This window comes from Monopterus albus, unplaced genomic scaffold (genome assembly GCF_001952655.1).
Source record: "Monopterus albus unplaced genomic scaffold, M_albus_1.0 scaffold125.1, whole genome shotgun sequence".
NCBI lineage: Eukaryota > Metazoa > Chordata > Actinopteri > Synbranchiformes > Synbranchidae > Monopterus > Monopterus albus.
In genome coordinates, this window is record NW_018128005.1 from 568,468 (window position 1) to 596,431 (window position 27,964).

Sequence of the window (27,964 nt, forward strand, 5' to 3'; positions counted from 1 at the left end):
ACGCTGGAGGGACTATGTCTCTTGGCTGGCCTGGGAACGCCTTGGCATTCCCCCGGAGGAGCTGGAGGAAGTGTCTGGAGAGAGGGAAGTCTGGGCATCTTTGCTTAGACTGCTGCCCCCGCGACCCGGTCCCAGATAAGCGGAGGAAAATGGATGGATGGATGTTTGAAACAGGAGTGTGTGCAGAAATATGTGCTCAAGGTTACATGGAATCTTAACCTTAAACTGAATTTAACAGTATTAACATGTCCCAGACTGGTAATTATAGTAAAGCCCATGTGTCAATAAACCCAATAAATCCAAATAAATGACAAGCAGTGGTCAAAACCAACAACTTTAAATAGCTTTAGACTTTTTGAACTTCTCGTGCCAGATGTGTTACTGATAGTTGAGTGAAACATGATGTCCATGTGGAGAGTCAGTGAACCTCACTGCTTCGACACAGGCAAAAGATTTCATTTTAAAGATGTCAAAATTTCTGCAAATTTGACAGAGTGGAAAAAACCTGCGCAATCCCAGTGACGGGGGAGCAGACGGAGGTTTTAGTAGCCCCTTCCTCTTGGACAATGTGCCCCACATCCCTTAAATCTCATGAATAACCGACATGATGGAGGACTCGTGGAGGTTTGAAAATCTATACCTAGATCCATGCTCTTGGATTTGCGTGTCTTGATGATCTCGAGCTGTGCGGCGTCTCCAAACTGCTTGGTGCGTTTCTCTGACATGCTCTGCCGTCCGAAACCTTCCCGCTGGAAAATACCATCTGGATGATTTTCATCTGGACTCAGGGAGCTGGATGGATGGTGTGAAAGACAGGGATATTAGAAAATCTCAAATAAAATGTATTAATCACACACAGGGAAATTGAAGTGTTAAAGCAACAAAAGAAAGCACAAATAAAAATTATAAAATACAGTATATAGATAGGTGACATACAGACAGCGGTAATACAGGAACAAAATAAAAAAAAAAACGAGTTACTAACGTGACACAGAGACGGAGCTGACAGAGGAGCAAAAGTGAAAAATATTGAAAGAAGTCACAGGATTCAAAGAAGGAAAACAGTCAACAGGAGATGGACGGACATCTAGGAAAGGTTTAGGAGGGTGGAGCAATGAGGGGATGAGGCAAGAAAGAAGTTGGATGGAAGGACAGTATGAGGGTGAATAAGGGAAGATTGTTAAAAGAGGAATCAGATACAATAAAGTAGCAATCAGGGAAACAACAAAAAGAAAAACAAATGAATTAAATTAAAATGAGCTTGTGGAAAGAGAGACAGAAAGGAAGGAGGAGCAAATGACAGCCAGGCCCAAAATGCTGTAAACAGAAAGACAAGAGAGAAACCGAGGGATTGTATAGCAAGACTCATCAGAGAGCTGAAGGAATAATCAGGAAAGAACACAGACTGAATCCTCAGCTGATTGAGGAAAAAAAAAGTAAACTATTTGATCCCTGTGCTATACATTCATTTGTTGAATTCCCTGACACTGAGACGCAAACACACACAGTGAATAATAACAAGACAGGTCCTCATCAGCGCTGTGTCCTTCACATCTGGCTGAGAGGCCAGTACGGGAGAGGCCTGCCCCAGTGGGCGAGCAACCAAGAGAAAGGACGTGCACGCTACAGGAGATGCAACGACCTTGTGCACTTGACAAGCTTTCAGACGGTGAAATATGAACAAATAAATAGATGTACGATGCAGGAATTTTGAGTTTAAGATGCAACTTGAGGAAAAAGCCAAGAAAGCTGTGTGTTAAAGTAAAATGTGCAGTGAGATAGATACAGAGACCTTAAACTACCAAGAACAAGTCTTGAATTCAAGTTAAATGTTTGCATTGGACAAGCTGGAGGTGAAGGAAATCTCATGAAAACACCAAACTCAAGTTTAGCCTACGTTTCATTCTGGATGGGCAGCTCTTTGGCCCACGGCGGCGTCATGTCAGCGGTGAAGCCCACATCATCATGGGAGCTGGACGACGACTGGTCAGAGAGGTGGGGTGGGAGGAGCGGCGGCCGGTCATCCTCTATGATCACAGTGTCGTCCTGCGGCATGTTGACAGTCGGCGAGAGCTGATAGTTACCTGGAGGAGACAGGTGGTTTCTTTTTACTCTTTTAGTTTAGTCTCAGTTGTATCTGTGAATTATCCATCATGCAAGCAGACGAACTAGGTGTCTCAACAGTGACTGAAGGGATAAGAATGTGGTAAAATAAGACTGTGGTCTGACAAAATAAAACTCAGTTCTTTCATTTCTGAAGAGAATATTAGAAAAATAACATGTAAAAACTAAGAGAAAGCTGGTTTGTGTTCTCTGCACAAAACTCAGCAATACATTTATTTGTGATACAAACAACAGCGATATCAAGTGTGAGGCTGAAGTTACAGTTTAATGGATGAACTACAGAAAAACAAGGGTGACTTTTAAAAACACAAGCCAGATTTTGAAGTTTAAACCCAGAGCGAAACTGCTCCTGGCTAATCAGCTAAGACCTAGTGGAGTTTGGCAGAGAACACAATGCTGTTCCTATGTCAAAACACTACGATTAATTCAAGCTGTGCCCTCACAAATAAAGATAAAACTTGCCTGTACTGAGGGCAAAAAAATAAAATGGTCCCTTTCTCTGCCTCTGAAAAACAAGGCTTCAAAACTCCCATTGATATGTAACACATGACTTTTTCTTTAATCTGTATTTTGAAATTGGGAGCAGGGGGTTTCTTGGCATAAAAAGAAGAGGAGCGTCAATGGTTCATAAAAGCCTTGTGTACTGAGCTCAGGGAGAAGTTTGTTTGTCCCCAGAACGTGTTTGGGCTTTAAAGCTGGAAACCTGGAGGTGTGAGCCAGACCCTTTGTTTCTCATAACTGAGCGGTGAGGGGATCAATGAGCTACTGGCTGCTGCTGCGTCCAGCCAGCGTGGGTGAACGACCTGATGTAAATGCAGACTAATGGAGAAAAAAGGAGACGCTGGGTGGTGTGAAAGTGTAAGAGTGTGTGTGCATGTTCAAAAGGTCATCAGTCACTGTTCGGTGTCACAGTTCTTACATAACACAAAGTTACAATGTGACCTTTTATTCAAATAAAATCGTTAATGTACTTTGTCACCAAATGTAGAAAAATACTACAGTGATGTGGCATACGCTTCGTACTAGAAGGCACATTTCAGTTCCTGTTTGTTTCACTTCCAGTCACTTGTATCTCAGTAAACTGATTACATTTTTCAGTGAATGGTCGACACATTCGTGCTCCTTCCTGACAGTAGAACTACAGAAGCAAACAAAAACATTCTATTTATAAAAGAAGGTAACAAAGAATGTATGTGCCTCAGAGAGGAGGATCTAAAAATGCATCTGCATATTGGTAAATGAGCAGTGTGAGTGTGCGAGTTCATGGCCTTAACACAGTCAGATCCTCACTGCACTGTTACAACTGTTACAGTGGTTTGACTGTGCACGCGCTCCTTTCAGCCCCTCCCGCTGTGTGCATTTGTTATTTGCTGTGCTGGGAGTCTGGGTGAGTCCTCTAGCACAGCATGGCCACCCCTCTCTCTCTGACCACACACAGTTTACACACACACAAACACGTCCTCACACACGTGCACTCACAGAACCACTTAATCCCATTTCCCTAAGCAGTTCAATGTGCAACACTGAGAATCCCATCAATGTCACAGTTTGAATCACTGCAGCACAATCAACTGGCAGCTACTGAGTAGAAAACCAATGAATCTGTCAACTCCCTAGCCCGGTAAAAGGAGGGAAAAAAGCCTCTTTGTCTTAGCGCCAGCGCCCGAGGGCAGCCATCCGCCAAACAACAATAGCACTGCCATGTGGACGGAGCGCACACCCAGCATCACCTGAGAAACAAACCAATAAACACACATTATCTTTCCCCGTGGCTGTAATAATTTGTGACTGAGCTGAAGCGGAACAATAGGTGGCATTTCATTTGAGATTCTCTATAGGAGAGGCTATTATTAGACTCTTTTTGTGCAGAACTACTGAATACTTGAGGGCAAAGGGGGATCACAAAACAGCCAAGAGCGAAGAATGGTGGGTGAAAAGATATTCCAGATATAAATGGAGATGGAAGAAGTGAGAATAACATGGGGCAAAAGACATGAGGGGGGTGTTTTTTTTTTTCTTCTTTTCATCTGGTTTTGGTCTATTTGCATAATTAGTAAGGAGGCTATTGCCAGGGATGCTGGGCCTTGAAAGCTATTGGCCTGAAGGAATAATTAAGTCACTCTCTTATCCCTGGCATCTTCAGAGCACAGAAAGCCAGCGAGCGATCTAAGAGTGTGTATAGGCCAAAAGCAAGCTGGTATGTTCTGAATGGGAATGATGCTGACTTCTAAGAAAGCCTAATGCATGATTTATGTTTTGTGGCAGCCTGACAACAAGAGAACAGACTTATTCCAAGGAACTGTGTGAGACAGCACTCAGACACAATTTTAATTATTCAAGGGAGGTTTACAGAGCAAAGCTCTGCTTTGTATTCACACACGTTCACATCTGGGAACTGCCAAGTGCGGCTTCACTCGTCTACAGTTGGCTTCTGAACAGCAGCAGTGCAGCAGCTGAGAGCCGGGCGTTTGCTCTTCTAGAATATTCCACAGTATTCAAACCAGTCATGACACAAAAGCTGTTGGTGAATCACAATTTACTGTATGTTAATGCACAGAAAAGTTCATGTGGCAACAATAAACAACCTTGGGGATCCTTCTACAGGAGGATGATTCCTCCACACCATGATTCAACACAAGTTTGGAGCTGATATCAATACAAAAATGCTGCCCCAAACATTGGTCACACTCACCAACCTATGCCTTAAAGGGTTGGTTCAAATTACAGACAACAAATTCTTCTTTTAATTCCACTTCTAGTGGCATCTAGCATTGACTGTATATAAAAGTCTGGCCGTTACCATCTTCATAGCACTTCACTCCAGCTAATCCAAAAATGAGCAGTAGAGTGTGAGTGGAGCTCGCTAGGCAGCTAGCGCCCAGCCACCTGTGGTGTGACCCTCCTGCCCGTCACTTAAAGCGGCCACGCCCTTAATTCTGCATAACTTTTATCCTCAATATTATTAAAACAGGTGAGCTGTATAAACATTCAGCACCTGTACAGTTGTTACGGAAGAGGAATTAGCTGTAGAGACAAAACGTTTTTTTGTACCAGCCTGTAAACGTGTTTATTTCTACTGTAAATTTGGGCGTTTTAACATGGGAGTCTATGGGGATCAACTCCATTTTGGAGCCAGCCTCAAGTGGCCATTTGAGGAAATGCAGATGTTACCACTTCAGCCTTTGCTTCATTTCTCAGCCTCGGAGGCTGGCACTTGGTGTTGAGTCGAGAATGAAGTTTTGGGTTTTATTGTCTCTGGGATTGTTATGAGATAAATTTGATTTGTTGTGCTTAGTGCACTAAAACAGGGTAATCCACAGGGCCATGCTGTCAACAGATTTCTTAGGATTTACAGAATTTCATTTAAACAGTTTAATGAGAAAATCTTCAGCCACTAATTCACATTACTAACCCATAGGAGGGTTGTGCCATATTATGAGGAACTCTTGTAATAAGTGAGTATTGTCTCATTTTAACTGAGGAACCTATTTAGAAACGAATCTTTGAATGTTAAAAACACCTTTAAAAAGGAACGTATCAAGCAAAGAATGCCACCTTAAACCCTGAGCATGCTGACCTTTATCCTCTGAAACAAGGGTTTAATCCCTTCCCTACCCTCTCCAATCTCACTTTGACACCGAACCGCTGAGTGTTGTTCTGAAAAAGATCTTAAATATCTCAAAGTCAAAATTGGCACAGGAAAAAATGGATGAAAAATGTTTCATCAGTAACTTGATTTTAACTGATTTACGTAGATACCACACGGAGGCAGATAATCAAAAATTTTTTACATGGCAAATTGGGGTTGAAATTCCCCCTTAGGTGGTCAGGAAAAAGCTCTCTACTGGGCTAATTACATGTTAATCAGCAGAGAAATGTCTCATGTGTCTGTGGTAGTGCACATCCCTCCATAGGCCAGGCTCAGACGTTTCTGGCATCTGGTGTCACATCCTGTAGAGGTTGGGTGAAATATTGCAACAAACTGGTTCCATCTTATTTCCCATTTCATGTGAAAACAAAAACACGGGTGATGGAGGACCACAGAGTAGCAGGTTACTAACACTACATCAGGAGGCGCACACTGTTATTTGTTTTAACCCTCAGAGGACGAGCGATGCAGGCCGCCAAGACTCAGAGGGCACTTGGGTGAAGTTCCTGAAGGTGGGCCCGGCCATCTTTTGCATAATCCTTCCGTGTTTGTGTGATGATATCCTGTACATCTGCCTTGTGCTCTCACTTCTGATCCTATCCAATCATTATGAGCCCTTACCATTTGTTGAGCATGGATGAACGCAGCCACTGTGGCAGTGTGTTGGAACTTCACCTATTAACACGTCCTCTGTCGCACATAACTCTCACTTTTTTTGTTTACACTAACAGTGTCTGTTAACCAATTTGCATGAAAGGAAAAAAAAAAGAGTTCACACTCTCATATTATGTTGCATGGACTAATGAGGTACTGTAGAGCTGGTAGGAACTAATTTGAAAAACGGATTAAAAGTTGGTTTACCAGCTCTTCCAACGCTCCACTGCTTAAGTAATTCACAGTTAACTGCAGAGGACAACATCTACAAAGGTAGCTGTGTCATTTTGTGTTGCCTTTGATTTACCACAGGCAGGCTGAGCAGTTACACCATCTGCTGTACAGAAGTGTTTCTTTGACAACTGGCAACTTCACCACCCGTCTATCACTTATTCAAGTGCTACGCACATACACACAGCTAGAAATTCACTTGCTAATCTCTTGCAAATGAACTTACTTTCTAGTTTGAGCAATGACAGATAGGTAATCTAGAAAAAGAGATGTTCATAAGCATGCTAACTAACACTCATGTACACTACCAGTCAAAAGCTGGGACACACTTTTCCATTTAATTCACTGGGAAATTGTGTCCAAACTTTTTACTAGTAGTGTATAAAGACACACTTTTGGAGAACACACAAAATAAGTACAAAAAGAATCAATCACTAGCAGGGCGTCTGTAGCAACAAATTGTCAGGGAACCATTTTTCTTTTCCCGTCTCTCCCTCCCTGACATTTTCCAAGAACTAGTGAGTCTCGACAGGAACTGAGACCAGATGACACGGTTAGCCCATGCTCTAAGTTGATAAGACCTGGCAGGTCAGATCATAGAATCTAAAACAAGACCAGCAGGAAAATGTTGTAAATGTATTCTAAGACTTATCCTATTTTCTGCTACATAATACTATTCTTTTACTATGTGTGTAAATCATTAAAACAGTCACTGAGTTTCACCATATAATACTCAGGACTAATACCAGTCTTGGTGTAGGAATATCGCACAGTATCAGATTGTGATGGACCTGAGAATGCACATGCACCTCAACCAGGGTGGAAACTGCACTCAGGAGCAACTGGAAGAGCACAAAGAGTCAAAATAAAAGATATATCAGGCTTACCTATTGTGGGTGGCATCATGCCTTGTCGTGGCATCAAGTTGTCATCAAGGCCCTCGAGGCCACCATACAGGGAGTGGGAGATTCGACGCTCGTGGTCATCCAGAGAGGTGTTCATAGTTTGCTGGGGTCCCACTGGGCTCATTGGTGTCTCCTAATTGGAGATGGCAGTGGGATTACAACAAGTATATTTACTCTTTTTAGGGCTATAGTCATAACATAAAAGTCTGAAAAGGAGGCAGAAAGAACTAGCCATGCTACCATTTTTAAACAGGAATGCATGGAAACAGCCTAATACCAGTTGTCATAACAAGTATAAATTAGCATGGATTTCCAGGCTACAGGCTTTTAACAAGCTAGTGCTTTCCCATAGGGGAAGGTTAGCGGGCTAGCGCTGTGACATTTCCCTCAACCCCTGATGACATTCTCTTGTTTGCTGGACAAATTGACAATTTGCTGGCGCTGCCACTCGTAAACACACATCCACAGCATGTGAAGGTTTGTGTGTGTGTGTATGTGAGAGTGTCTTGGCCGTCACTGTTTGTCCATTGGATCGTTGACTGTATCGATTTGCTATGGCTTCTGCATTTATTGCTGAAGGTTACGACAGATCTTGCCATAAAGTTAACCATCATCGCCAGTGCAGCATAACAAGCGATAACACTATCACGCTCAAGTCAATACTGGAGCCAAATTACCCCAATCAGTGACTGTAACTAGCTAGGCTGGGATTTGATTCTGGCAGAACATCTCTGCCCAATGATCCTCTCAGTCACTAAATGGTTGAGGTGCTGTAATAACTACTGCCATATGGATTTTGACATAAACAAACAAGTCCAGTTTATAGGAGAATACATATGCGGGTATATTAGGAGCCTGGCAGATGTGACAAGTGCAATGGGGAGGATTTCAGACTAGAGGGCTGCTTGATCAGACAAGAAAAAATTTCACTTAATGAACAACTACAAATGAGCTTTTTTCTGTGGTAGAAGATTCATAACATAGATAAAAAATATCTATACCACAGTGCATCTAAAAAAAAAAAAATAATAAGGATTTTTAGCAAGAATGTCCTTAAGGAACAAAATGGTGATGGCGGTGCATTCACATGCAAGCAGCATGTAAATGTTGTAGGAGGATATGAATTTATAAGATGATCTGCCATAGCTACTGTACCAGATGTGTGGATGACATTTAGACCATCAGAGCCTGTTTACAAAAGGCAAGCAACAGAATGAAACTCAGATCATCCAGACTGACAAACTAGGGTGTAATCTCCACAAGAGGTCATGAAGACAAATCAGCAGCAGAAACACCTTATGTGACGCTGGGACTTAAACAGGCTGTGTACATGTGAGTGATCAGCTGTAGGTCTATATGACACAAGCGGGGCCCAGTATGGCCAAACTCTGGCACATGCTGACCAGCTGCGAGCCCCACGCACAGCTGATGTGTTCACTGTTGCTGGTTGACATGTAAATCTACATGAAGCAGGAGGAGCTCAGTGAACAATCAGCATGTTTTGGAGTCAGTTTAAAACCTTTCTGTTTTTCAGATTTTGGGTGGGATGTGCCCCCCGGTCCCTCATGGAGATCACGCCCTAGTTATGGCTATAGCATTCACCCTGCAACAAACTACTAACTCACACTCCTGTTCTGCAGCAGCAGAGAATAAAGTCAGTCTAACATTTGATCGCGTGGGCAATTACAGTTACTGAAGGAAAAGTGTTTGCATGACCCTCAAAAGGACCCACAACATAGCCGTGTGCATTACACCTCTGTTCAGTAGAGAACAACAGTACAACTCTTTGCTCATCAAACAACAGAAATGTTACTGACTACAATGGAGGTAATGAATCTAGTACCATACAAAACAAAACTTCTTATTTCGTGATTCTATTCTGGATTTCTTGCACAGGTGGAAAAAAAAAAATCAAGACATTTACTGGATAAATGAGATGGCCTGAATCAGAGCTAGCAGTTCAAAAAACTCCACACATAAACAACAAGTCTTCCACAGAAACTAACTAAATGTAAAAGGTCACCACACGGTGCTGTGACTGTTGGCATGCAGCTGCTCTTGACTTTAAATGAGATAGTTAATGAATTGGTCGGCTCAGGGGCTGAGGTGAAAAGACTCAGTAATAGCTGAGGGGACTCGCCATGCTGGGGGCGCACTGAGAAATCACACTGCAGCTCACTGCATATTCAGGCTGATAATTGAGCTCTGGGAAGGTCTCGATCCCGTCGGGAGCCGATGGTGATGAGGAAGTCAGCTGCTCCGGGTTCACTATGTTTCTATGGGGATGGAAGGCGGGAGCGTTCGGGCTTGTGATTTATGCAATGGCAAACATGCACAACTGATCTGAGATTGGTTGTCAAGGGATGGAGACATGGGGAGGAAAGTAAACACAGGATTATTTGAGCCCATATGTCAGTAAATGTCAAAACGAGCCACAGCTTTCATCCTATAGTAATTACACATTATTTGACTCTGACTGGCAGTTGATGGACATCTGGTTATGAGGTATTAACAATCTATAGGGACAAGCTAAATCAGCTCTGAGCTGTCTCTTTGAGTGAGAGTGTATTAAATTGTTGTTTTCCTCTACTCTGAGTGTCTTGGACACTACTTCTTATAAATAGCCAGGCAGTTGGATGACCTGAGGCATGCCTCCAGCTCTGCATGTGAAGCATGGACTGACAAAACTCCCAGTGCTCAAATGTTATTCATCCACCATAGTCGCTGTGAAGTCACTGTGCCTTGACATGCCTGCCGTACACACACGCATGCACACACAGGGTATCTGTTTGCAAACTCACACAGAAAGATCCTTGAAAATATCATGCATAAACTCGTTGTATAAAGGCACAAACTATACGCTACATACACATGAACAGAAGCAGACACAATGATGTGCGCATGCATGCACACACACACACACACACACACACACACACACACACACAAACACAAAACACACCTCCAGGCTTAGCCTCTGCTTTCAATTACCAGATGGACCGAGGGGGAAATCAAAACTTTGACACACCAGGTTGAGAAAGCAGAGCAGGGAAGCCAGGCTGTGCCAGAGGTGTACACTTGCACACAGACGTGTGCCTGCTTACACACAGACACACAGCAGCGGTGCACACAGACTCAGCCTTTCAAGCGACAGGCCAAGGTGTACAGAAAATGTAAAAACATGACATTGAAGGGAGGAAAAATGAGCAGCTCAATTCACAGACATGTTTTTCTCTCCGGCTGCCTCAAGGGAGGTGACCATGTGTGGGAGGGGTGGGCGAACCACTAGGACCCGACTACTTCCTTTTATTTCATGAAACAATTCATTGTTGCTCATAAGGGTATTTCCCAGCAGTTTGCTTTTGGTGGTGTCGTATATTTATCACAGAGAGCATCTGACTGAAACGGTGCCTAATGACTCCATGTCCACATAGATGTCTTTATTTAAGACACCAGTGTCTGATCAGTTCACTTTTTTGGGCAAACTATAGTTACAACCAGTTTGATCTTCTATACAGTCACAAATAACCCGAATCATGAACATTTGATCACTGGTTATTAAATTAAGGATGTTGCATTTGCATTAGCAACACAAATAGATTATGTTTATGATATGCTACCTAGCCTGCAAAAGGTCATCGGTGCTCAGCCCCAGTAAATTAAAGGATGAATCATTATGTTGACATGTGAGGTAGTAATTCCATGCTGCCCTTATTTAAGACAAAGCAGTGAAAACCCTCAAAGACAGTTTAGGTTTGATGAAAGTAAAACATGACACTGATATATTTCAGTTGTCACTAGAACCAACATTTTGACAAACAATGAAGTCCACTGAGGCCAAGAAACATGAGCAGCTCTGCAAATAGCAGAGCATAAAGCCCTGCAAATTCTTTAATAGTCTTAATATTCGGTAATGTGTGTTTTCACTTCTAAGTGGTTCACGCAATATATTTAAACTCAGGAATTACTTAAAACCCACTTGACCATTTGTGTTGCCTTGTAGACGAAGGATGCTGCTGCATCTAAAGGTCTCAGCAATGAACGCTGCAAGTACAATGCTATCACAATAAAATTTATGGCTATAAAAGAGCAAAATTAATCTAGGTTTGTAAACCCATGTATTACCGTGTTTATAAATCAGACTAATGTCAATTATATTTGATTCACAGTAGTCAAATACTGAGCCTGAACTTTGCCTTAGACATACTGTAGATCCAAATCTTTATACACCTGTAAACTTAGATGAACATAACTGGCATGGTACACATCCACACATCATTGAAATTCAACTGGCTCCTGACCTCATTTCTTTTGGCCACTCGTCTGGCCACAATGAGCTGGATCATCCCCCGTTTGTTGCCTTCTGTTGACATAGACTTGCGTAGCGTCTCCATGGCATCTTGGTTGGTTTTGCCCAACAGCGACTCCCCGTTGACAGCAATCAACTGGTCGTTGACTCGAAGTCGCCTGTCCTGTTGGTGGATAAGAAATGACGCATATAAAAGTGCATCTTTTGATGTTTAACCTCCTGGTAGCCTAGCTTAAAACCTAGAGATTGTACCTTTACAACTAACTAGCAGTATATGCTGTGCTGATACATAAAAAGCATTCTTATCTCTCACTTAACAATAACCTTTATCTAATCAGGCTAAACAGACTCTCTCTAACAGTGCATCTTGTTTCTGGTTGTGATCTCATCTCTGAGAGAAACGTGCGCTTCTACATCCATTATCATGTGCAGTCAACACGAGCTTATATGGAAAGACAATGAAGCTGAAGGACTAGTGAAACTGACTGCAGCACTACAGACAGTATATAAAATAGGGCACTTTGTGCACATAGATTTTTATCACAGATGAAGCTTTTCTTCATAGCTGCAGAAGAACAGAAAGTAATTTTACTCCATATTTCTTTTTAAGAGCTTAAACCACTGGAGGTCTAGAAAACATGACTTTCAGCCAGTGTTAAGTTGCTTTTGAAGGCCTGACATTTGTAAAATCATATTTAAGACCTGAAGCTGTCCAAAGGCAAATTCCATAAAGATTCATTGTATTCTAAAGGTACTGCTGCTGCCATTCTGGATCTGATTAAAAGACTCTAATCTACAGAAAACATAGATTCCTGAAATGTACTAGTGTAGCTAACAGCCTTCATTACAATCTTAATGATCCCAATGGACAGGATCTTGTTTATTAAACAGAAAAAATGTTTTCATAGAGATGCTTCAGATGCTTTTACATTCCCATTCAAGCCCTGTACTACTGACATTAGAGGACACTGCACCTTGAAGGCTGCTCCTCCATTGATGATAGATTTGACAAAGATACCCAGGTCAGCATGGTTCTCCTTGGACCGGTTGCCTTTGACGCTAACACCCAGACCTGCTTAACCCGAGTCACTGAGGGGGATCTCAAAGGTCAGGAACTCTCTGGTCCCATCTGGAGTCAGGACCAACTCGTCCTCCTCTGTCTTCTGTTGGTGAGAGAACGGAGAGAGAGTCAGACCCGAGATGCTTGATATTTTACCATAAAACATACCTACCAAGAGGATAATCCCTAACCCAAATGACAACATTAACAAAGCTGAACACACTGATATGTACAGAGCCCATAAGGACACAACTCACATTTATATACAGTTAAATGCTCATACACCTTAATGCATTTGTAATTGCACAAAGCAATACCATTCCTTCATTTGTTCCAGTCTAGAGCAGTAAAACAAATGGCCCTTCAGCCTTGCAATGCTTTCACCATGTTCCTGCGGGTTAGCCAAGGGCCAAAATTAAAAGGACATTCATTTGGCCACTTGAGGTTAATGAAAAGTGCCTGCATATAAATTGCAGCTGGGCAGATAGCACAGAGGTAAATCAGAGTGCAAGCTCATTAGCTACATCAGATATGTTAGGAGCACTGGTCTGTTTAACAATAAGTGTTAAATCAGGTACTTAGTATAAGCAGGAAAAGACCGTGCTACACAATCGAGGCACACTGGTCTGGTTCGTTCCTACTCAAGCATGTATGTGGTTCTTTAGTCCAAGACAAAGCAAGGAAGGGTGATGAAGACTGAGATTGTAAAGATCAAAAACAAGAATTAATAAGAAAGCTCCTAATCTTCATATAAACAGATGCTTGTTTGTTTCTGATGTGTAGCGTGAAGCTAGTTTTCATTAAAACCGAACTGCAGCAGTTGTTTTTCCACATTGCTCTGCTGATCAGAAATAAAACAACAGTAGCCTGTTTCAGGCCTGGCATTCAGAAGGAATGCATTAATGCTGCAATCACTTGGTATAAAGATATTAAAACACTGATATACCATAATGATGTTCTTGCCTAACTAAACACTACTGGGTGCATCATCATATTTTTAAGTGCACTGCGATTAATGTTCTTGTCTGGTGTTTGTACGGGCAAGTACAGAAAATCATATTCACATATTTTACTCCAAAAGAAGGAACTATTTTTCTCGTACTGCTGCTGACTTGTTTATAAGTAGGACTCAAACAGAAGCACGGTCGCCACCTAATGAACAAAGCTAACACGTCATGCACCTGGCTTGTGATGCCAAGTGCATCAAACAGGCGGTAAACTTCCCAGTAACCCCACATGAACACAGCAGCCTAATTGACATGCTGAGTGCTCTCTCCCCTCCCCCTCCACAACAGGTGCTTCTCTCACCCTTTATCTATATTCATTTTCTCTCTCTCTTCCAGCTCAACAATAAAAAGCTATTCTCTCCTGCTTGTTATTTGACAGCTGTCCTCTGAATAGATGGCTGCGTGCACACTCGCGCCTGGCAATTATTGTGCACGCCTAATGAATTCAATCATCGGGCTCGGTGTCAGCATGTCATTAGCTCCCTTTGTTTGCTGGGAGAGAGGTGGAATTGCTCTGGGTGGAACGCAGGAGAGAGAAAGAGGGATGGATGGAGAGGCAAAGTGGAGGAGGATGAGGACGGCACAACAAGGATGCATGGAGAAAGAAGGAAAGGAAAGAGAGGGAGGGAGGGAAGGAAGGAGATAGATAAAAACCAAGCAAGCATGAACTGTCACTGTCGGGGTGGGGGGGGTGCAGGGTCCTGCACATTTCAGGAAGACAAATACATACCCAGAATAAACTGCAGACCAAATTAAAAACAAAGCAGGAAAAACCCGCCAATCTGATGCCAGACACAACTTATGGGACGTACTGAGCGAATAACACATCAGGCAACAGGAATTTAATTACTCTAGCACCTGAAGTTCAACTCATTATGCCTGAAATTTTATTACTAATTAAAACAAATTTAAAAAGTCACTGAATCCTCTTAATCCGCAAATGGTCAGAATGAGGAAATAAAAAATAAGAAATTAATTGGTACAACTCAAAACAAAACTGATCAATAAAGCAAACATGTCAATTCAGGGGTAGTATATGACACCTATTAATGGATATGTAGCATGTCAAGAGAATAACATCATTAATATTGGAGAAAAGGAATCCTTTTACATCTAGATTATAATTTGAAATCCTATTAAGTTGCAAACTTTTTAAAACCTTTACAGGAAGTTGTTAACCCTTAGCATTGTTGCAGAGCTATAGCAACACAAACTATTTACGCTCCATCGGTAAATATGATCAGTTAAACTGCTTAGCGTTATCACATCATAACATGACTTGGCGTCCACTATTCAGAGCTGTGAACCAGCTTGTTACACATTAGCTCAAGCAGCTAACGTTCATAGCTAACAACTGCATCATTAGCAGCATCAGTAAAATATCAAAATTAGGTCGGACGTGATGTAGTCTGTTATTACTACAGCGGTGAGGAACTGTGCCCAATTACGGTAATGTCAAGTAGTATATGTCCTGAGAGACTACAGGCCAACTAGTTTGCTTTTAATTTGTCCGTCCTCTGGAAGCCCAGTGGGATTCAAACAAGCCACTATATCATGTTATTGGATTTTCTTTTTTAATACAGGCCTGGAAATTAATTTAGGGGAAATAATTAATATCAGGCAGCAAATCCATATTAAAATATTTTCCTCAATTTACTCAGCTCTATTTTGTGATATAGTTTATTTAAGATTAAATGAGAGCAGGGAGAGAGAGGATTAAAATAAAAGACCAGACAGGCAGAAGAGGGAGGAAAGAAAGCAAAACATAAAACAAATTGAGCGAGAGGAGTGACGGGCTCCAGAGGAGGGACGGAGGCAAACAGAGCGAGGGTGAAAAGGCGAGGAGGTGAAAAGAAAAGGGTGAAAAGAATGAGAGCGCGAGCGTGACAATGACAGACAGAGTGAGCGAGGGAGTATGAATCAAAGGCCGGCAGAGGGATGAATCCATGTGGAACACAAAAGGAGACTCTGCCACCTCTCTCACTGTACATCTGAATCTCTCTCTCATCCTTTCCACCTTCTTTCACCTGTCTCTCTACACTACCTTCTTACGCTTTCTTAAACCATCCCTCTGTGCTTGTTCCTTTTTTCTGTGCTGCCTACACTCCCTAACCCTCACTCTCATCTTCTCCTTCCATTTCTCTCTTCTTCTCCTTCCCATTTGTTTTTATAGACTATGCCTATTTGAAGACAATTTTCTCTGTTTTCCAATTTAGCCAGACAGTATAGATGTGGTCTCACTTAACATTTTCCTTTCTTGCTCTCTCACTTTATTTTTCATTGTCCCCATTTCCTTTGGGTCATTTGCCTTCCAACACTGAACCTGTGCTCTTTTGCACAGTCATGCACGTCTCTGTATTCTACCACGAGTCCACCTTTAGCATTAAGAGAAATCAAACTCGCCCTCTCTTCCAATTCCTTCTTCTTCCTATTCTCACTCACACATCTGTCCACTGTAGAGCCTCAGATTAGTGAGTCAGCAGCGAGCACAACCCTGGCCAAACAAGCCTGACGATTTTATGTAGTTGTGAGGGTTTTTATAAAGGGTGGACGAAGAGAGGGAGAGGGAGGAGGTGAGAAGCAGGCAGTGAACAATGTAATTGGTCGAGGGGTGTCAGGGAGCATTGCTAGTTGCCGACTGTAGCACAGTTATCTCGCCCCATTCTTTCCATCACTCCCATTCTCCCTCTCTCCTTCTATGCCTGCCTCTTCATTCTCCGTCTCTTCCTTGCCATCTACATGATATACACAAAGCTATGTGGACATACCTACATACCTCTGGTCCAAAGCCATTTGTCATATTTTGGTCTACCCACCCTTGTACTCTCTGCCCTTTCTCTCACTCTTTCTCATGCATCTTGCTGTAGCGCCATGCTGATAGAGCATGAATATCAAATACCTGTGTGATCAATGGAGCTGAGGCTGACACAGCATGGAGGAATGCAGAAAGCTGGTGTTTGTACATTTGTATGAGTTGGAGTGAGCGAGTAACAGAAAAAAGAAAGAGAGAGGTCTGTACTGTATGCATCTATAAATGAATGTGTCAGTAAAAACACATAAAGCTGCATGTGTCCTCAGAAAATGTCATTATGTACAGTACTGTGTTTACACTTGCGCACACCCCTTCAACTGCCAACACACAACGGTGAGACATGATGACTACACTGTAGCACGTAGAGGAAGAGTCGACTGGTATGCGCGCACATACTCACACATGCAGTCACGCCTCTCACTTGATGGCCAAACTAATCAGCTGCCCTCTTTCTAGTTGTCCCTCTCTCCCGGACAGTTGAGCACGATGCAGCTCGCTCTTCAGAGCTCCATGACACACTAGAAACCAGTTATGACCCCATTCAACCCTGAGCAATTATACCAGCAGCTGCTCTATGTCACTTCAACGTATGTGTGCACTGGTGTCCCAGTATACTTACATCCAAATGTCTAGAGGTGTATATGTTATGTATGTATGTGTATGGTGGTGTATGTTCTGTGTTTGTGTGAAGTTTGTCATCTGGCTCACACGTTTTTGGGTTTTGCACATAAAAGCCTCAGTATTGTCCATGTAACTTTATCATATGTGTGTGTGTGTGTGTGTGTCTGCACCAGGTGGCAGCTTGAAACATCACTTTAATTAAGCTGTTGTGTGGTAGAGCGGCCTCCTCTGATTGACTCATATATGTCACCAGCAGGCTGCTACACAACACAGACGCAGCGTCGAGCCTGTTGCCACAGAGCTCCAACTATTAATCACTGCAGGTATCCTGTTGTGCTAATAATGACATAAAGTTATGCAACTCCTGAAATTATTCCCTGTCGTATTAAAAACTGTGCTATAAAGCACCTAAGTAGCAGTACTACAGTATACAAGTTAACAGCACTATATATACAATTACAAATAGTACTAGCTATGCAGTTTTATATGATACATTTTGACCAACAGTTTAATGATGTAGCTAGTTGAGATGGGCTAATTTTAACTCATTTAAATAGCACTGGATGGTTTAATCTATAACAACATTGTACATAATATTGCTCTGTATGTAAACAACAATGCCCACTGTAATGGCAGTGTGTGGCTCTTAAATCTAGTGCACAGAAGTGGAAGTATAACGTAACAGAAATTGAAAATATTTGGTACCAGTACCTCAAAACTGCTCTTAAGTGGAGTCAGTGGTGCCGTCTGACGGTCTGATGATGTTTTGTGGTGGGCCATTTAGATATTGGTGTGTTTGCTCTAGTCAATACTACTTTGTTTTTGCTGGCATTAAAACAGCAGCAAACCATTAAAAATGTCAATAATGTTATAGAGGGTCAAACTATTTAGGGGTAGATTTTAAATCATTGGCCATGTTTCTTTTTTAACAGGTACTCCACCTGAAACCAGTGAGTGGCATTATATAGTTACACAGTAATGTGAAGTGAGCTGCTGTCATACTGTAGATGTTTAGGAAGAAAACTGTTGAAATACATTGTCCTAACATTGGTGACATGAAGGCGCCTGCTGTACACAGTCAATGTGTCTTTATATCAATCTTTTAAGAAATTAATTAGGCTTCAGCGTGGATGTTTGAATGAAATAAAAGTGAATAATTTATTATTATGCTACATTAAACTGCCTCATCAATCACAGTGCGGTGATGCTTTGGCAAAATGTTGTGCGCGCATGTACAGTATCAAACGGTGGTGGAAGAAGTACTCCAATTTTTACTCTAGTAGAAACAACTGTGTTTGTAATTAGTTATATTGTATGCTGTTCTGTTAATCAGTAATTAGTAACGAAAGAAACGTAAAAAGTACAATATTTGTCTGTAAAATGTAGTGAAAAGGTATGAAAATACTCAAGTACAAATACTTCAAAATTGTACTTAAGTACAGTACTTGAGTAAAAGTACTTAGTTACCTTCCACCTCTGATGCAGACAATACTGTGTTTTGCTAAATTACAGTAAAACGATTATGCACTGACCATGTTTTTGTGAAGTTGAACTGCAAATTAAGTTGTGTTGTATAAACAGTGACTGTGATATCACAATGTGTTAGCTGATTACATCTTCCTGAAAAATACCGCCACACCTGTACAGACCTATTGTAGAAACATGTTGCCTATGCATGACATTTCACTAAGCTGAATGCTACATCAAGCCGACCTTCAGTGCTACACTACAACGTGCTAACAGATTGCTGTTTCATAACAGCTTTGTACAGAGAAAGGAGAGGAAGCATGCATGTGTGATAGATAGCATCTTGGCACTGTGTTGCTGCAGCATTACTGCTGCTGCTACTGATGGCTTTTCAATATAGCATTGCAGTAATTTCCTATAAGCCCGTGTGACTAATGGCGTAAACAATGGAGCTGAATGTTCATGTTATGGGCCCATTATGAAACTATCAGGGCAGGCATGTAAAGACGGATGCCTTTGATCAGCGCTCTATTGTAGAATCCAGGTGCAGGGAAGGGGATCTGCATCTTTAAGCGTGTCTTAAGTGTGTGTTTGTGTATGTGTGTGAGAGAAAGAGAGGGGAAGAGAGGACGAATAGAGTGAAATAAAGAGATGAGAGGTAACAGAGACAGAAAGAGAAAATAAGTAGAATGAAAGCGAAGAGAGGGTAAGAGCTGCTGAGAAAGACAAATAGAAAACCCAACACAGTGTTTTGTTTTTACAGGCCATTGGTACAGCAATGAATCCCTTAAATGACTTCCTGTCTATTCAAGCAGCCACCCAAAGTACACTACCAGTCAAAAGTTTGGACCCGCTTTCCCACTCAATTCAATGGGAAACTTTTGAATGATAGTGTATCTCATTTGCCTTTAAAGCCTTTCTCCCTATACAGCATAATGACCCAAGCTGATGATGTCATGCAGCAGTTACCTCAATCAGCCAATGGGGTTTCCCGGCTGTCACAGGCTGCCTTGGATGCTAAAGGGAGTAGTCAGAGTCCACAGGTTAGACACAAGAGTCCCTTGGATAGAGACAACTTACTGACAGGAAGTCAATACAGGGTCATCTGAGCCAAAAAAAACAGTGAGGCGGCCAAGTGTGTAAATGTCATAGCTGATGGGTAAAAGCTACACAGATGCACCCTAAAACATTTATAATGACTCACACAGACATTAGCTCTTTAGTGTATGAAAAATGCAAGTGGATGTGTGAAAGATGAATACAACACAGCAGAGTGCTTTTTTATGTTACCGCACTTTTCTTAACTGTACAAAGAGATGCAAAACAGGACGAACCAAATGAACAGGCTTACTAGACAAAGCCCAGCACATCACCTTGAATCAAACCTGTTTGTTTCTACCAACACTGACTCTTTTCACAAGCTGCCTAAATAGACACCAAGTTTTTAATTTATGCACACACACATAGATCTTTACTAGATGTCTTGTGTTTACCTGTGTATCACTGCTGTTGCTGGAGAAGATGCTTTGATTTGAAAGAGTTTTACACAGTCAAATTCTACCTCACTCTGTTTAAATGGTTCAGACATTATAATGGAATACTTATGAATTTTGGACCGTTGGACAAACCAAATAATTTGCACCTAAATTCCGGGAAAGTATATGATCCATATTTTTCACTATTTTCTGAAATCCTTTAGACTAATCAAGTCATAAAAAGCAAATACAACAAAAAAGAGGGATTGAGAATGCCATCCTATCACTCAGCTTTCCAATCTCTTCATCAACTGGGAAGGTATCTATCATTGATGCCTGTCCATTAAAAGCTGCCCTGCTCTGTTAGAAGCACGCCCTGTGTCTAAAGCTGCACAAGCTGCTCCTCTGCTGTTGTTGTTGGCAGCAGTGAGATGTTTAAAATGAGGCATCTGACAAAAGATAACATCTGAAAGGCACAGAATCCATTATGGTGGTTGATGTTCCGAGAAAGGGCGAGGAGAAGAGAGACCCATCTGGAGGTTTGGAGTTAGGAAGGCAGGAAAAGAGGGAGGCAAGAGGAGGCAAAATGAGGGAGAGAGGAGTCAGCATGACCATAGTGCATTTCCTCAGTCTATCTGGCCCTCCTCTATGTGGTCACATCGATTTTCAGGGAGGCAAATGTCCAAAGTAAAATACAGTACAACACTTTTTTACTTCCCTAAATCCTGAAAGATACACAAGGCAATATATGATCAGTTCCCACAAAATCCAGTTTGAACATGAAAAATTTAGTTCCAAAACAGCAATAAGCAGGCACTTTAAACAGAGCTACCCATTTTCTTTTCAGCCTAGAGGGTCTAATGAGACTCAAGACAAAGTGACACCATAAGCTGCTCCTAACTGCCTTTTGCCCCTCACATCACACCGTTTCCTAGCAACAACAAAGTATGGATGCATGGTTGGGACAAACTGTACAATATACAGCCTGTGGTCTGAAGCTAGCATTAGCTGACTAGCAGTAAATGTGTCAGTCCAGTAAAACACTTTGGCTATTGCTGATGTGACACAAAGCGCTAACGTTACACAAAGCTCAAATTTTTCCCAAATTAAAATCATATTAATTCGATACAAAAGGTAAAATCATGACCATGCTAGGTCGCCAGTGTTGTGCCTGCTTTTAACCCTCTCCATGTCAAACAGCCAAACCCATGTTAACCCTTGCTGTTACTCTTTCTTTGTCCCACTCTCTATGTGCAAAAGTCTGGCAGCCGCTGGTTTAGACTTTTAGCTGCCCAGCAGATCGTACTTTGACAACGCAGGATGGAGAAGATGGACTAAACAGAAGGGCTGTAGGGAGCAGAGTGTCATGGAGGGGGGAGTAGAGCTGAGAGACACCATGTCCTGTCCCATTTTTGCTGGGTTTATCAGACAGTGTGTAAAATCTTAGTTAATGAACCATTAACATTTAATTTTTCCCATTAAGTAAGTATAAAAAGATATAAAAGGTCAACGACAACACACTGAAGTCTTTAAAAAATTCAAACATGCAGGTAGTGGCTAATAAAAAGTTGATTATTAACATGACATTTACCACAATACCACACACTCAGTGAAAAAGGCAGCTATGGTACAACAGAAATACAAATCCAGGGCATCTTTTGCTGTACTTATTTTAGTACTACCATCACTTCTATTGATAGATAAATATCTTTTGTGACTGTATGTGCACATGATATGTGTCAGCTACATTCACAATAATCGATAAAGTCCTGCCATAACTTTCCTTCATGACAAGGATCATCATGCTGGCAGCTGGCAGGTACGACCGCCAATCAGATTAAATGGCCAATTACACTTCTAATGTGCCACACAAAATGTAACCAATTACCTACACTTGGCCAGATGTAACCTGAAGGTAAGGCCAGATGAAAAAGACGTAAAGTCTAAGGTTAAATTACAACTCAAGTCTGGCATGTAAATTGAGTGTTATGGAAATCAGAATAGCTTTTTAATTTCAGCAGTAAAGACAAATAAGCTTTTAACAGCTGCTCTGCTGAAGAACCTTACAGGGTAATGTGTGTAAACTAATAGAGATGGGACGATTTGATGCACGACATGGTGTGTACCATTCGATTCAATCACAATACAATTAAAAATTCAATGACCAGCTGCGGAATACTTGTACTTTATTATTTTCTAGCACTGGTTTGATTATGTAAAGAACAACCAGATATACTGATTTACGTTCTGTTAGAATCAGAATCAATCAGAATCAGAATAACTTATTTACAAAAAAAAATATTAAGTCGCTGGCGTATGGAGCCCACACAATATACTGTATATCACTAGACAAAATGATACATACTGTGATGTCTTTGTATTGTGATCTATTGTCCCATCCCTATAAAGTAACATGCAGACTGCTGCAACAGAGATGCTGTACTGTACTGCTGAGAGAGAAGGTAGATTCTCATACAAAAAGCACATGTGCCATTGCCAAGTACAATCCTGAGATTAGGAATGTTTATTTGCATTCCGTGCATAGATTTTTGTGGATATAAAATATTAGGTTATGTATGCCTGTATTACAGATGACATGTCGAAGTTGTCAAGGTTTGTGTGCATATTTGGCACAGAGACTCACACATCCAGCTCTGTCTGCTCTTTTTACCTATTAAAATGAAACCCAAACTAAACAATTTCTTATCCTCCTCACATATCAGAGCAAGTTTGCAGCAAGAAGGCCAGACTGAGAACCTTATCCGCAGCTGACTAAAGCAAACTGCCATACGTTTCCACCTTCACTGACAAACAGTGCCAGTGGGGAGTGATGAAGCAAATTATTCTGCAGCACAGTTTGACAGCTCCATACTGATGAAGCATGAAATTGTGATTTGTTAGAGCAACTCTGGATGAAGATTAAAACTTGTGTTTCTGACCAACATTTATATGCACGACCAGTGACTTGCACTTTGATTAACCAGCTGGTTTGCTAGTGGATGCTGAATGCATGCATAAGGTATTTTTCAGTCCCAACTGGGTGATAACAGTCTGTGTTGTCCTAGCAAAGATTAATAACATCCATGCAATGGGGAGTTCAGACTAAATAAGGGTAGGAGTTGTTAAGGAGGAGGCAGCTTTGGGAAGTGGGTTTAATTACAGACCAATGTTGGGGCGGAGTCTTACCAAATCTCTGGGGGGCTGCATCTGAGGCTCAGCGTTCTAGAGGATGGAGGGGGGACAGAAGCAGCAAAGGTAATCAAGCAAAAACCTTTATTGACAGAACAGTGAAAATCTGAGCACAGAAGAGATTGTGGTGGGGGAACATATGAGCACATGGAAACAGGGTAATGAATAAATGACCATGCATATGAAAATGATACAACTCAGCAGACAGATGGGCAGTCACTGCTATGCAGTTTGCACTCAGGCTTAAAGTATAAAGTGTGGGTCAGAAACAACTAAATGTCACAGGTGTTCCTCCACTGAGAACAAAGGGCAAAATCCACACATTTGACTTCTTCCTCTAGAGTCTCTCAGTGTCTTCTTAATGTCCAGATTCCATTCACCCAGATTGCTTTCAATGGATAAAAGCAACGTAGGTGAACTCACAGCAATAAGCTTTACAAGAAACAGGGACTACTTAGTTACTGTTTGCTCTGCACACTTGAAAAAGACTATTCTCTGAACAAGATTAGATTTAGTGAGCATTGATCTTCAGTCAGTTGCACTGAGTTTTCCCTCAGGCCACTGACCGGCTCCTGTCCTCAGGGTGGGAAGGAACCTGACTGTGCTCTTGGTATACACCTGTTAACTAAAGCGGAACTTGTACAAATAATCCAACAGCTGTTTTTTTCATTACACTACATTAAGTTTAATACAGAAAGATATGTAACTGCCATTTTAAATGTACGTTTATGGGCTAGGGCAATGTGCCATTTACTCTTGAAACTATATTGTTTAAGCTCCATTTAGTCATATAGCTTGTGTTGTTATTGAAGTACAATATATGTTCTTGTTATTTTTAAAATGCTCTTTAGAGACCTCTGTGTCTAAAACCTGTGCTTAACTTAGCTCACGGTTTAAGACAGAGTGCTCATTGTGTGCACTGGACCTCATCTCCCTGAAGGGCCATCTCCACCCTCTCACACCACCCCCCCTCATCCCGTTACAGCTGATACACACAGATCAAATAAATACTACCATCTGACTGCCAACTTCGCAGAGTCAGCCGGCCCCAAAGCACCGCTCTAATCTTAAAATGAGTATCGACCGGTGTGGCAAGCCCTCTCATCTAACTCCTCCAGTGACAACAGCCAGCCAATAGCCTCATCTGCATCCCCGGCTGTGATAATTGTCACCAATCAACCATGTGATTGACAGTACTTGCTAGCAAATGGATGCGTGTGCCTCTAATGGCCATGGTGACTGCTGAGGGTGCTGGAAGAGACCATTTTTCCAACAACAGAGGGGGGGATTTAAGGCTATAACTCACGGTAGGAGTCGATAAAGTGCATGTTAAAGCCAGCTAGTAGACCTAGAGAGATAGCAGAGAATCACTGACTGCCTCTATGGAGCAAACACCGATGTGATTTAAAACTTGTAATCAACCTCCACTGTTCACTCTTCCCTCGTGTTTAAGCCTCAGTGCAATGTTCTGCCACCTTGTTGTCATCTCTGCCATTATGAGCTCACTTCTTAATCAAAACACTGTGAGGTAACTCAAAATGTGCATTACATCAAACCCTATTATGGATCATCTTAGCATCTGGCATGATGTAAAAAAACAGCCATGAAGAAAGCAAACACTTGTAACAAATGTTCCAACTACATTAGCACCGGTGTGTATGAATCACTGGAGTTACAAGCTGTGAGTGGCGTCTGTACAGACTGAGTGACAGCAGTAGCATCCCAGAGCAGCACCCAAAGATTTGTGTTGCTGTTTATATAGAGTAATGTGCAAGGATGTTGCCTGATTGATATTCAAGCCAAGTGTGTTCTCTGCTCTCTGCCTGCTACCTGCCCTGCGTCTGACTGTTCATCCCACATCCATCAATCTAGCAAGTCAGCTTGGAGGCAAAACACAGAGAGAGAAGGTTGCCTAACAAAGTGAGAGAAGAAAGGAAACTGGTGAATGAAAATGAAAGGAGGGCAGGGTGACAGATAAAGACAGAGACAGTTAAAGCCAGAGGAAAGGAGAGGGTGGAGGAGATAAAGTGAACTCTACAGGTTTCCTCCAAGGCTCGCCACAGCTTGGTAATAGAGAGGAGTGCAGCGCTGGAGCGGGACAATCAATCTGCATGCTTGGCTGGTGTGTTGTGTTAGCTTGGAAATGAGAAAACAACACGGAACTTGCTGTGGGGATTAACAGCACTTGTGACAGCATGAGGCACACACACAGGCGCACAGCTATGATCTATACTTATCCATGCATGGGGGGCTCTATATACTGTATGCCATGATGTGAAATGGATGAAGAGTTAGAGGAATGTTTCAGGGAAGGGGGAGAATGACAAACGCACCACTTCTCTGGGAAGGAAGGTGTCTTCCTGACGTAGGACCAGCAGCCCCACGGCCCCACCCATAGGTGTGGCTCTCAGCATAGACACCACCTCCTCCTGGGTCCGCCCATTCAGGTCCACTCCATTCACCTGAACAGGAGACGTGACTGAGTTTAGTTCTAAAAAGGGTGCACGGATTAATGTGCTGACTACTTTAAGAAGCCAAGATGAAATATTACAATAGCGGTTCTTCTTATTGTAATGTTTTAAAGCAGAGCAAAATATCTTCATTTTTTTTTATTATCAAAATTGTTGAATTAGCTTCTGATTTGATTAGCCAGTTGCTCAATACAGTGATCAACTAGTCATTTCATCAGTGACTCAAAGTTTAGGTGAGAAAAAAACAAACATGAATAAAGGATTCAACATTTTGTGCAACAACCCCATAAATTCACAGTTGCACATTGTAACCCTTTATGTAAACGGACTGCAGTGCAGGACAACACTACTTCAAAAGCTTATTCCGTTTTTGGTGCACGAGATGAAAACATGTTCTTTGATTTCATCCCAGGATCCTCAATTTCCATTTAAAAACTGTTACCTAGCATTCATTGGTTACACATTAAATTCAGCACATGGCAGTATTGGTGGATTAAAAGTATCAGTGTTTGTGGGGTCCCAATATCACTGATTTTCTCACCTCCAGCAGCCTGTCTCCTGCCTTGAGACGGCCGTCTTGGATGGCAGCTCCCCGTGGCAGAATGTTCTTGACGTAGATGGGTGCAGAGCCCCCAATGGGAACATCCCGAGACGTGATACTGAAACCGAGTCCCTCAGGACCTGTTGGAGGAGAAGTAAGGAGAGAAGGTCGTATGATAGAATCTGGTTTTATTTGGGCGCACAAGCAGAAGCTAAGCTATTCTCCATGCACACCTGTAGCTGAAGCTACTGGGAGCAAGTTCATTATCAGCTGTCATGTCTCTCCACAACCTGACGCAAGTGTAGGCAGTCTGAGGGATAAGGTATGTGGCTCAGACCGCAGACAAGCAGGTTGTTTAATCAGGAGTAAATGGTTCAGGAATAAAGAGTTCTTTCTTTTATCTATTTGGTAACAAAGCTAGCTACTGTGTACACTCAGTGGTAGCCACTGCAAATCCTATAAGAAGTCCCAACTTTACCAAGTTCTCAGTAGCACGTGTGTGGAGAGAACATGCTAATGACTCTCTCTTCACTTTCAGTACACTGCGCCTTTAGATGCCAATGAGCTCCCTGTGCTTATTAATCTATGTTTAAGTAGGAGGATGTGATTTTGTTTTGTGTCTAGTGTTTTGCCTGCAACCCATTAAGAATGTACCACAATGAAAACAGGCCCTGACAAACTATTTCCTAGTATTAGTCAACTAAAATACAGGAAATACAGGGGAATCTTACATCCTGCCAAGAGAGAGCTCAAGTAGGTTTAGAGTGAAAAATGAAAGCAGGATATACAGTATTCTAGAGCAGGGCTGTGGCTTACTTTTGAAGTGTGGGGTTGGACTATGTAATAAGTACATGCAAAATTAATACCAGTTGGGAAATTTTCATACTTTTTCCTGATATTGACTTGAAACCAGAACTGAAAAAACAACCTGGAGTAAGAATTTAATAGCTATAACGGATAAAATTGAGTATTTGGAAGCACCGTCCAAGCGAAAAAACTTGATCTTTGCGGGAATCAAGGAGACAGCTGGAGAAAGCTGGACAGAAGCGGAATGTAAAGTGAAGGAGATTCTAAAGAATAAACTGCAAATTCATCAAGAAATTGAGATGGAGCAGGCTAACAGAGTCGGGAAACCTTCTGATCATGGGCTGAGGGCGGTGATGGTAAAGTTGATGAAAGAGAAAGATAAGGCACACATACTGCAACAAGCAAAGAAGCTTAAAGGATCTAATATTTATATAAATGAAGATTACACCGAGTCTGTGAGGAAGAGAAGAAGGGAGTTGATGCCGATGTTAAGGGAGGCCAGGGCGAGGGGAGACATCGCGTTCCTGCGGTATGACCGACTAGTGACCCGACCTCGGAACCAGAATCCAGGACCCATGACCAGCACGCCGAGGACCAGTATGCCGAGACAAGGAGAGTATGAAGGGGTCGCTGGACCCTCAG

At 42.0% G+C, this 27,964-nt stretch overlaps 1 protein-coding gene across 1 annotated transcript in view; it reads right to left on the minus strand.

Annotated features, from left to right (window-relative positions):
* The window catches only part of LOC109967086 (partitioning defective 3 homolog), a 207,316-nt gene that overhangs the window by 72,514 nt on the left and 106,838 nt on the right, over positions 1-27,964 (minus strand). The window contains 8 exon segments of the mRNA XM_020612437.1: positions 641-792; positions 1,898-2,084; positions 7,546-7,696; positions 11,865-12,035; positions 12,847-13,035; positions 23,501-23,536; positions 25,837-25,965; positions 26,516-26,655. Of these exon segments, the coding sequence (XP_020468093.1) occupies positions 641-792; positions 1,898-2,084; positions 7,546-7,696; positions 11,865-12,035; positions 12,847-13,035; positions 23,501-23,536; positions 25,837-25,965; positions 26,516-26,655 (1,155 nt within the window).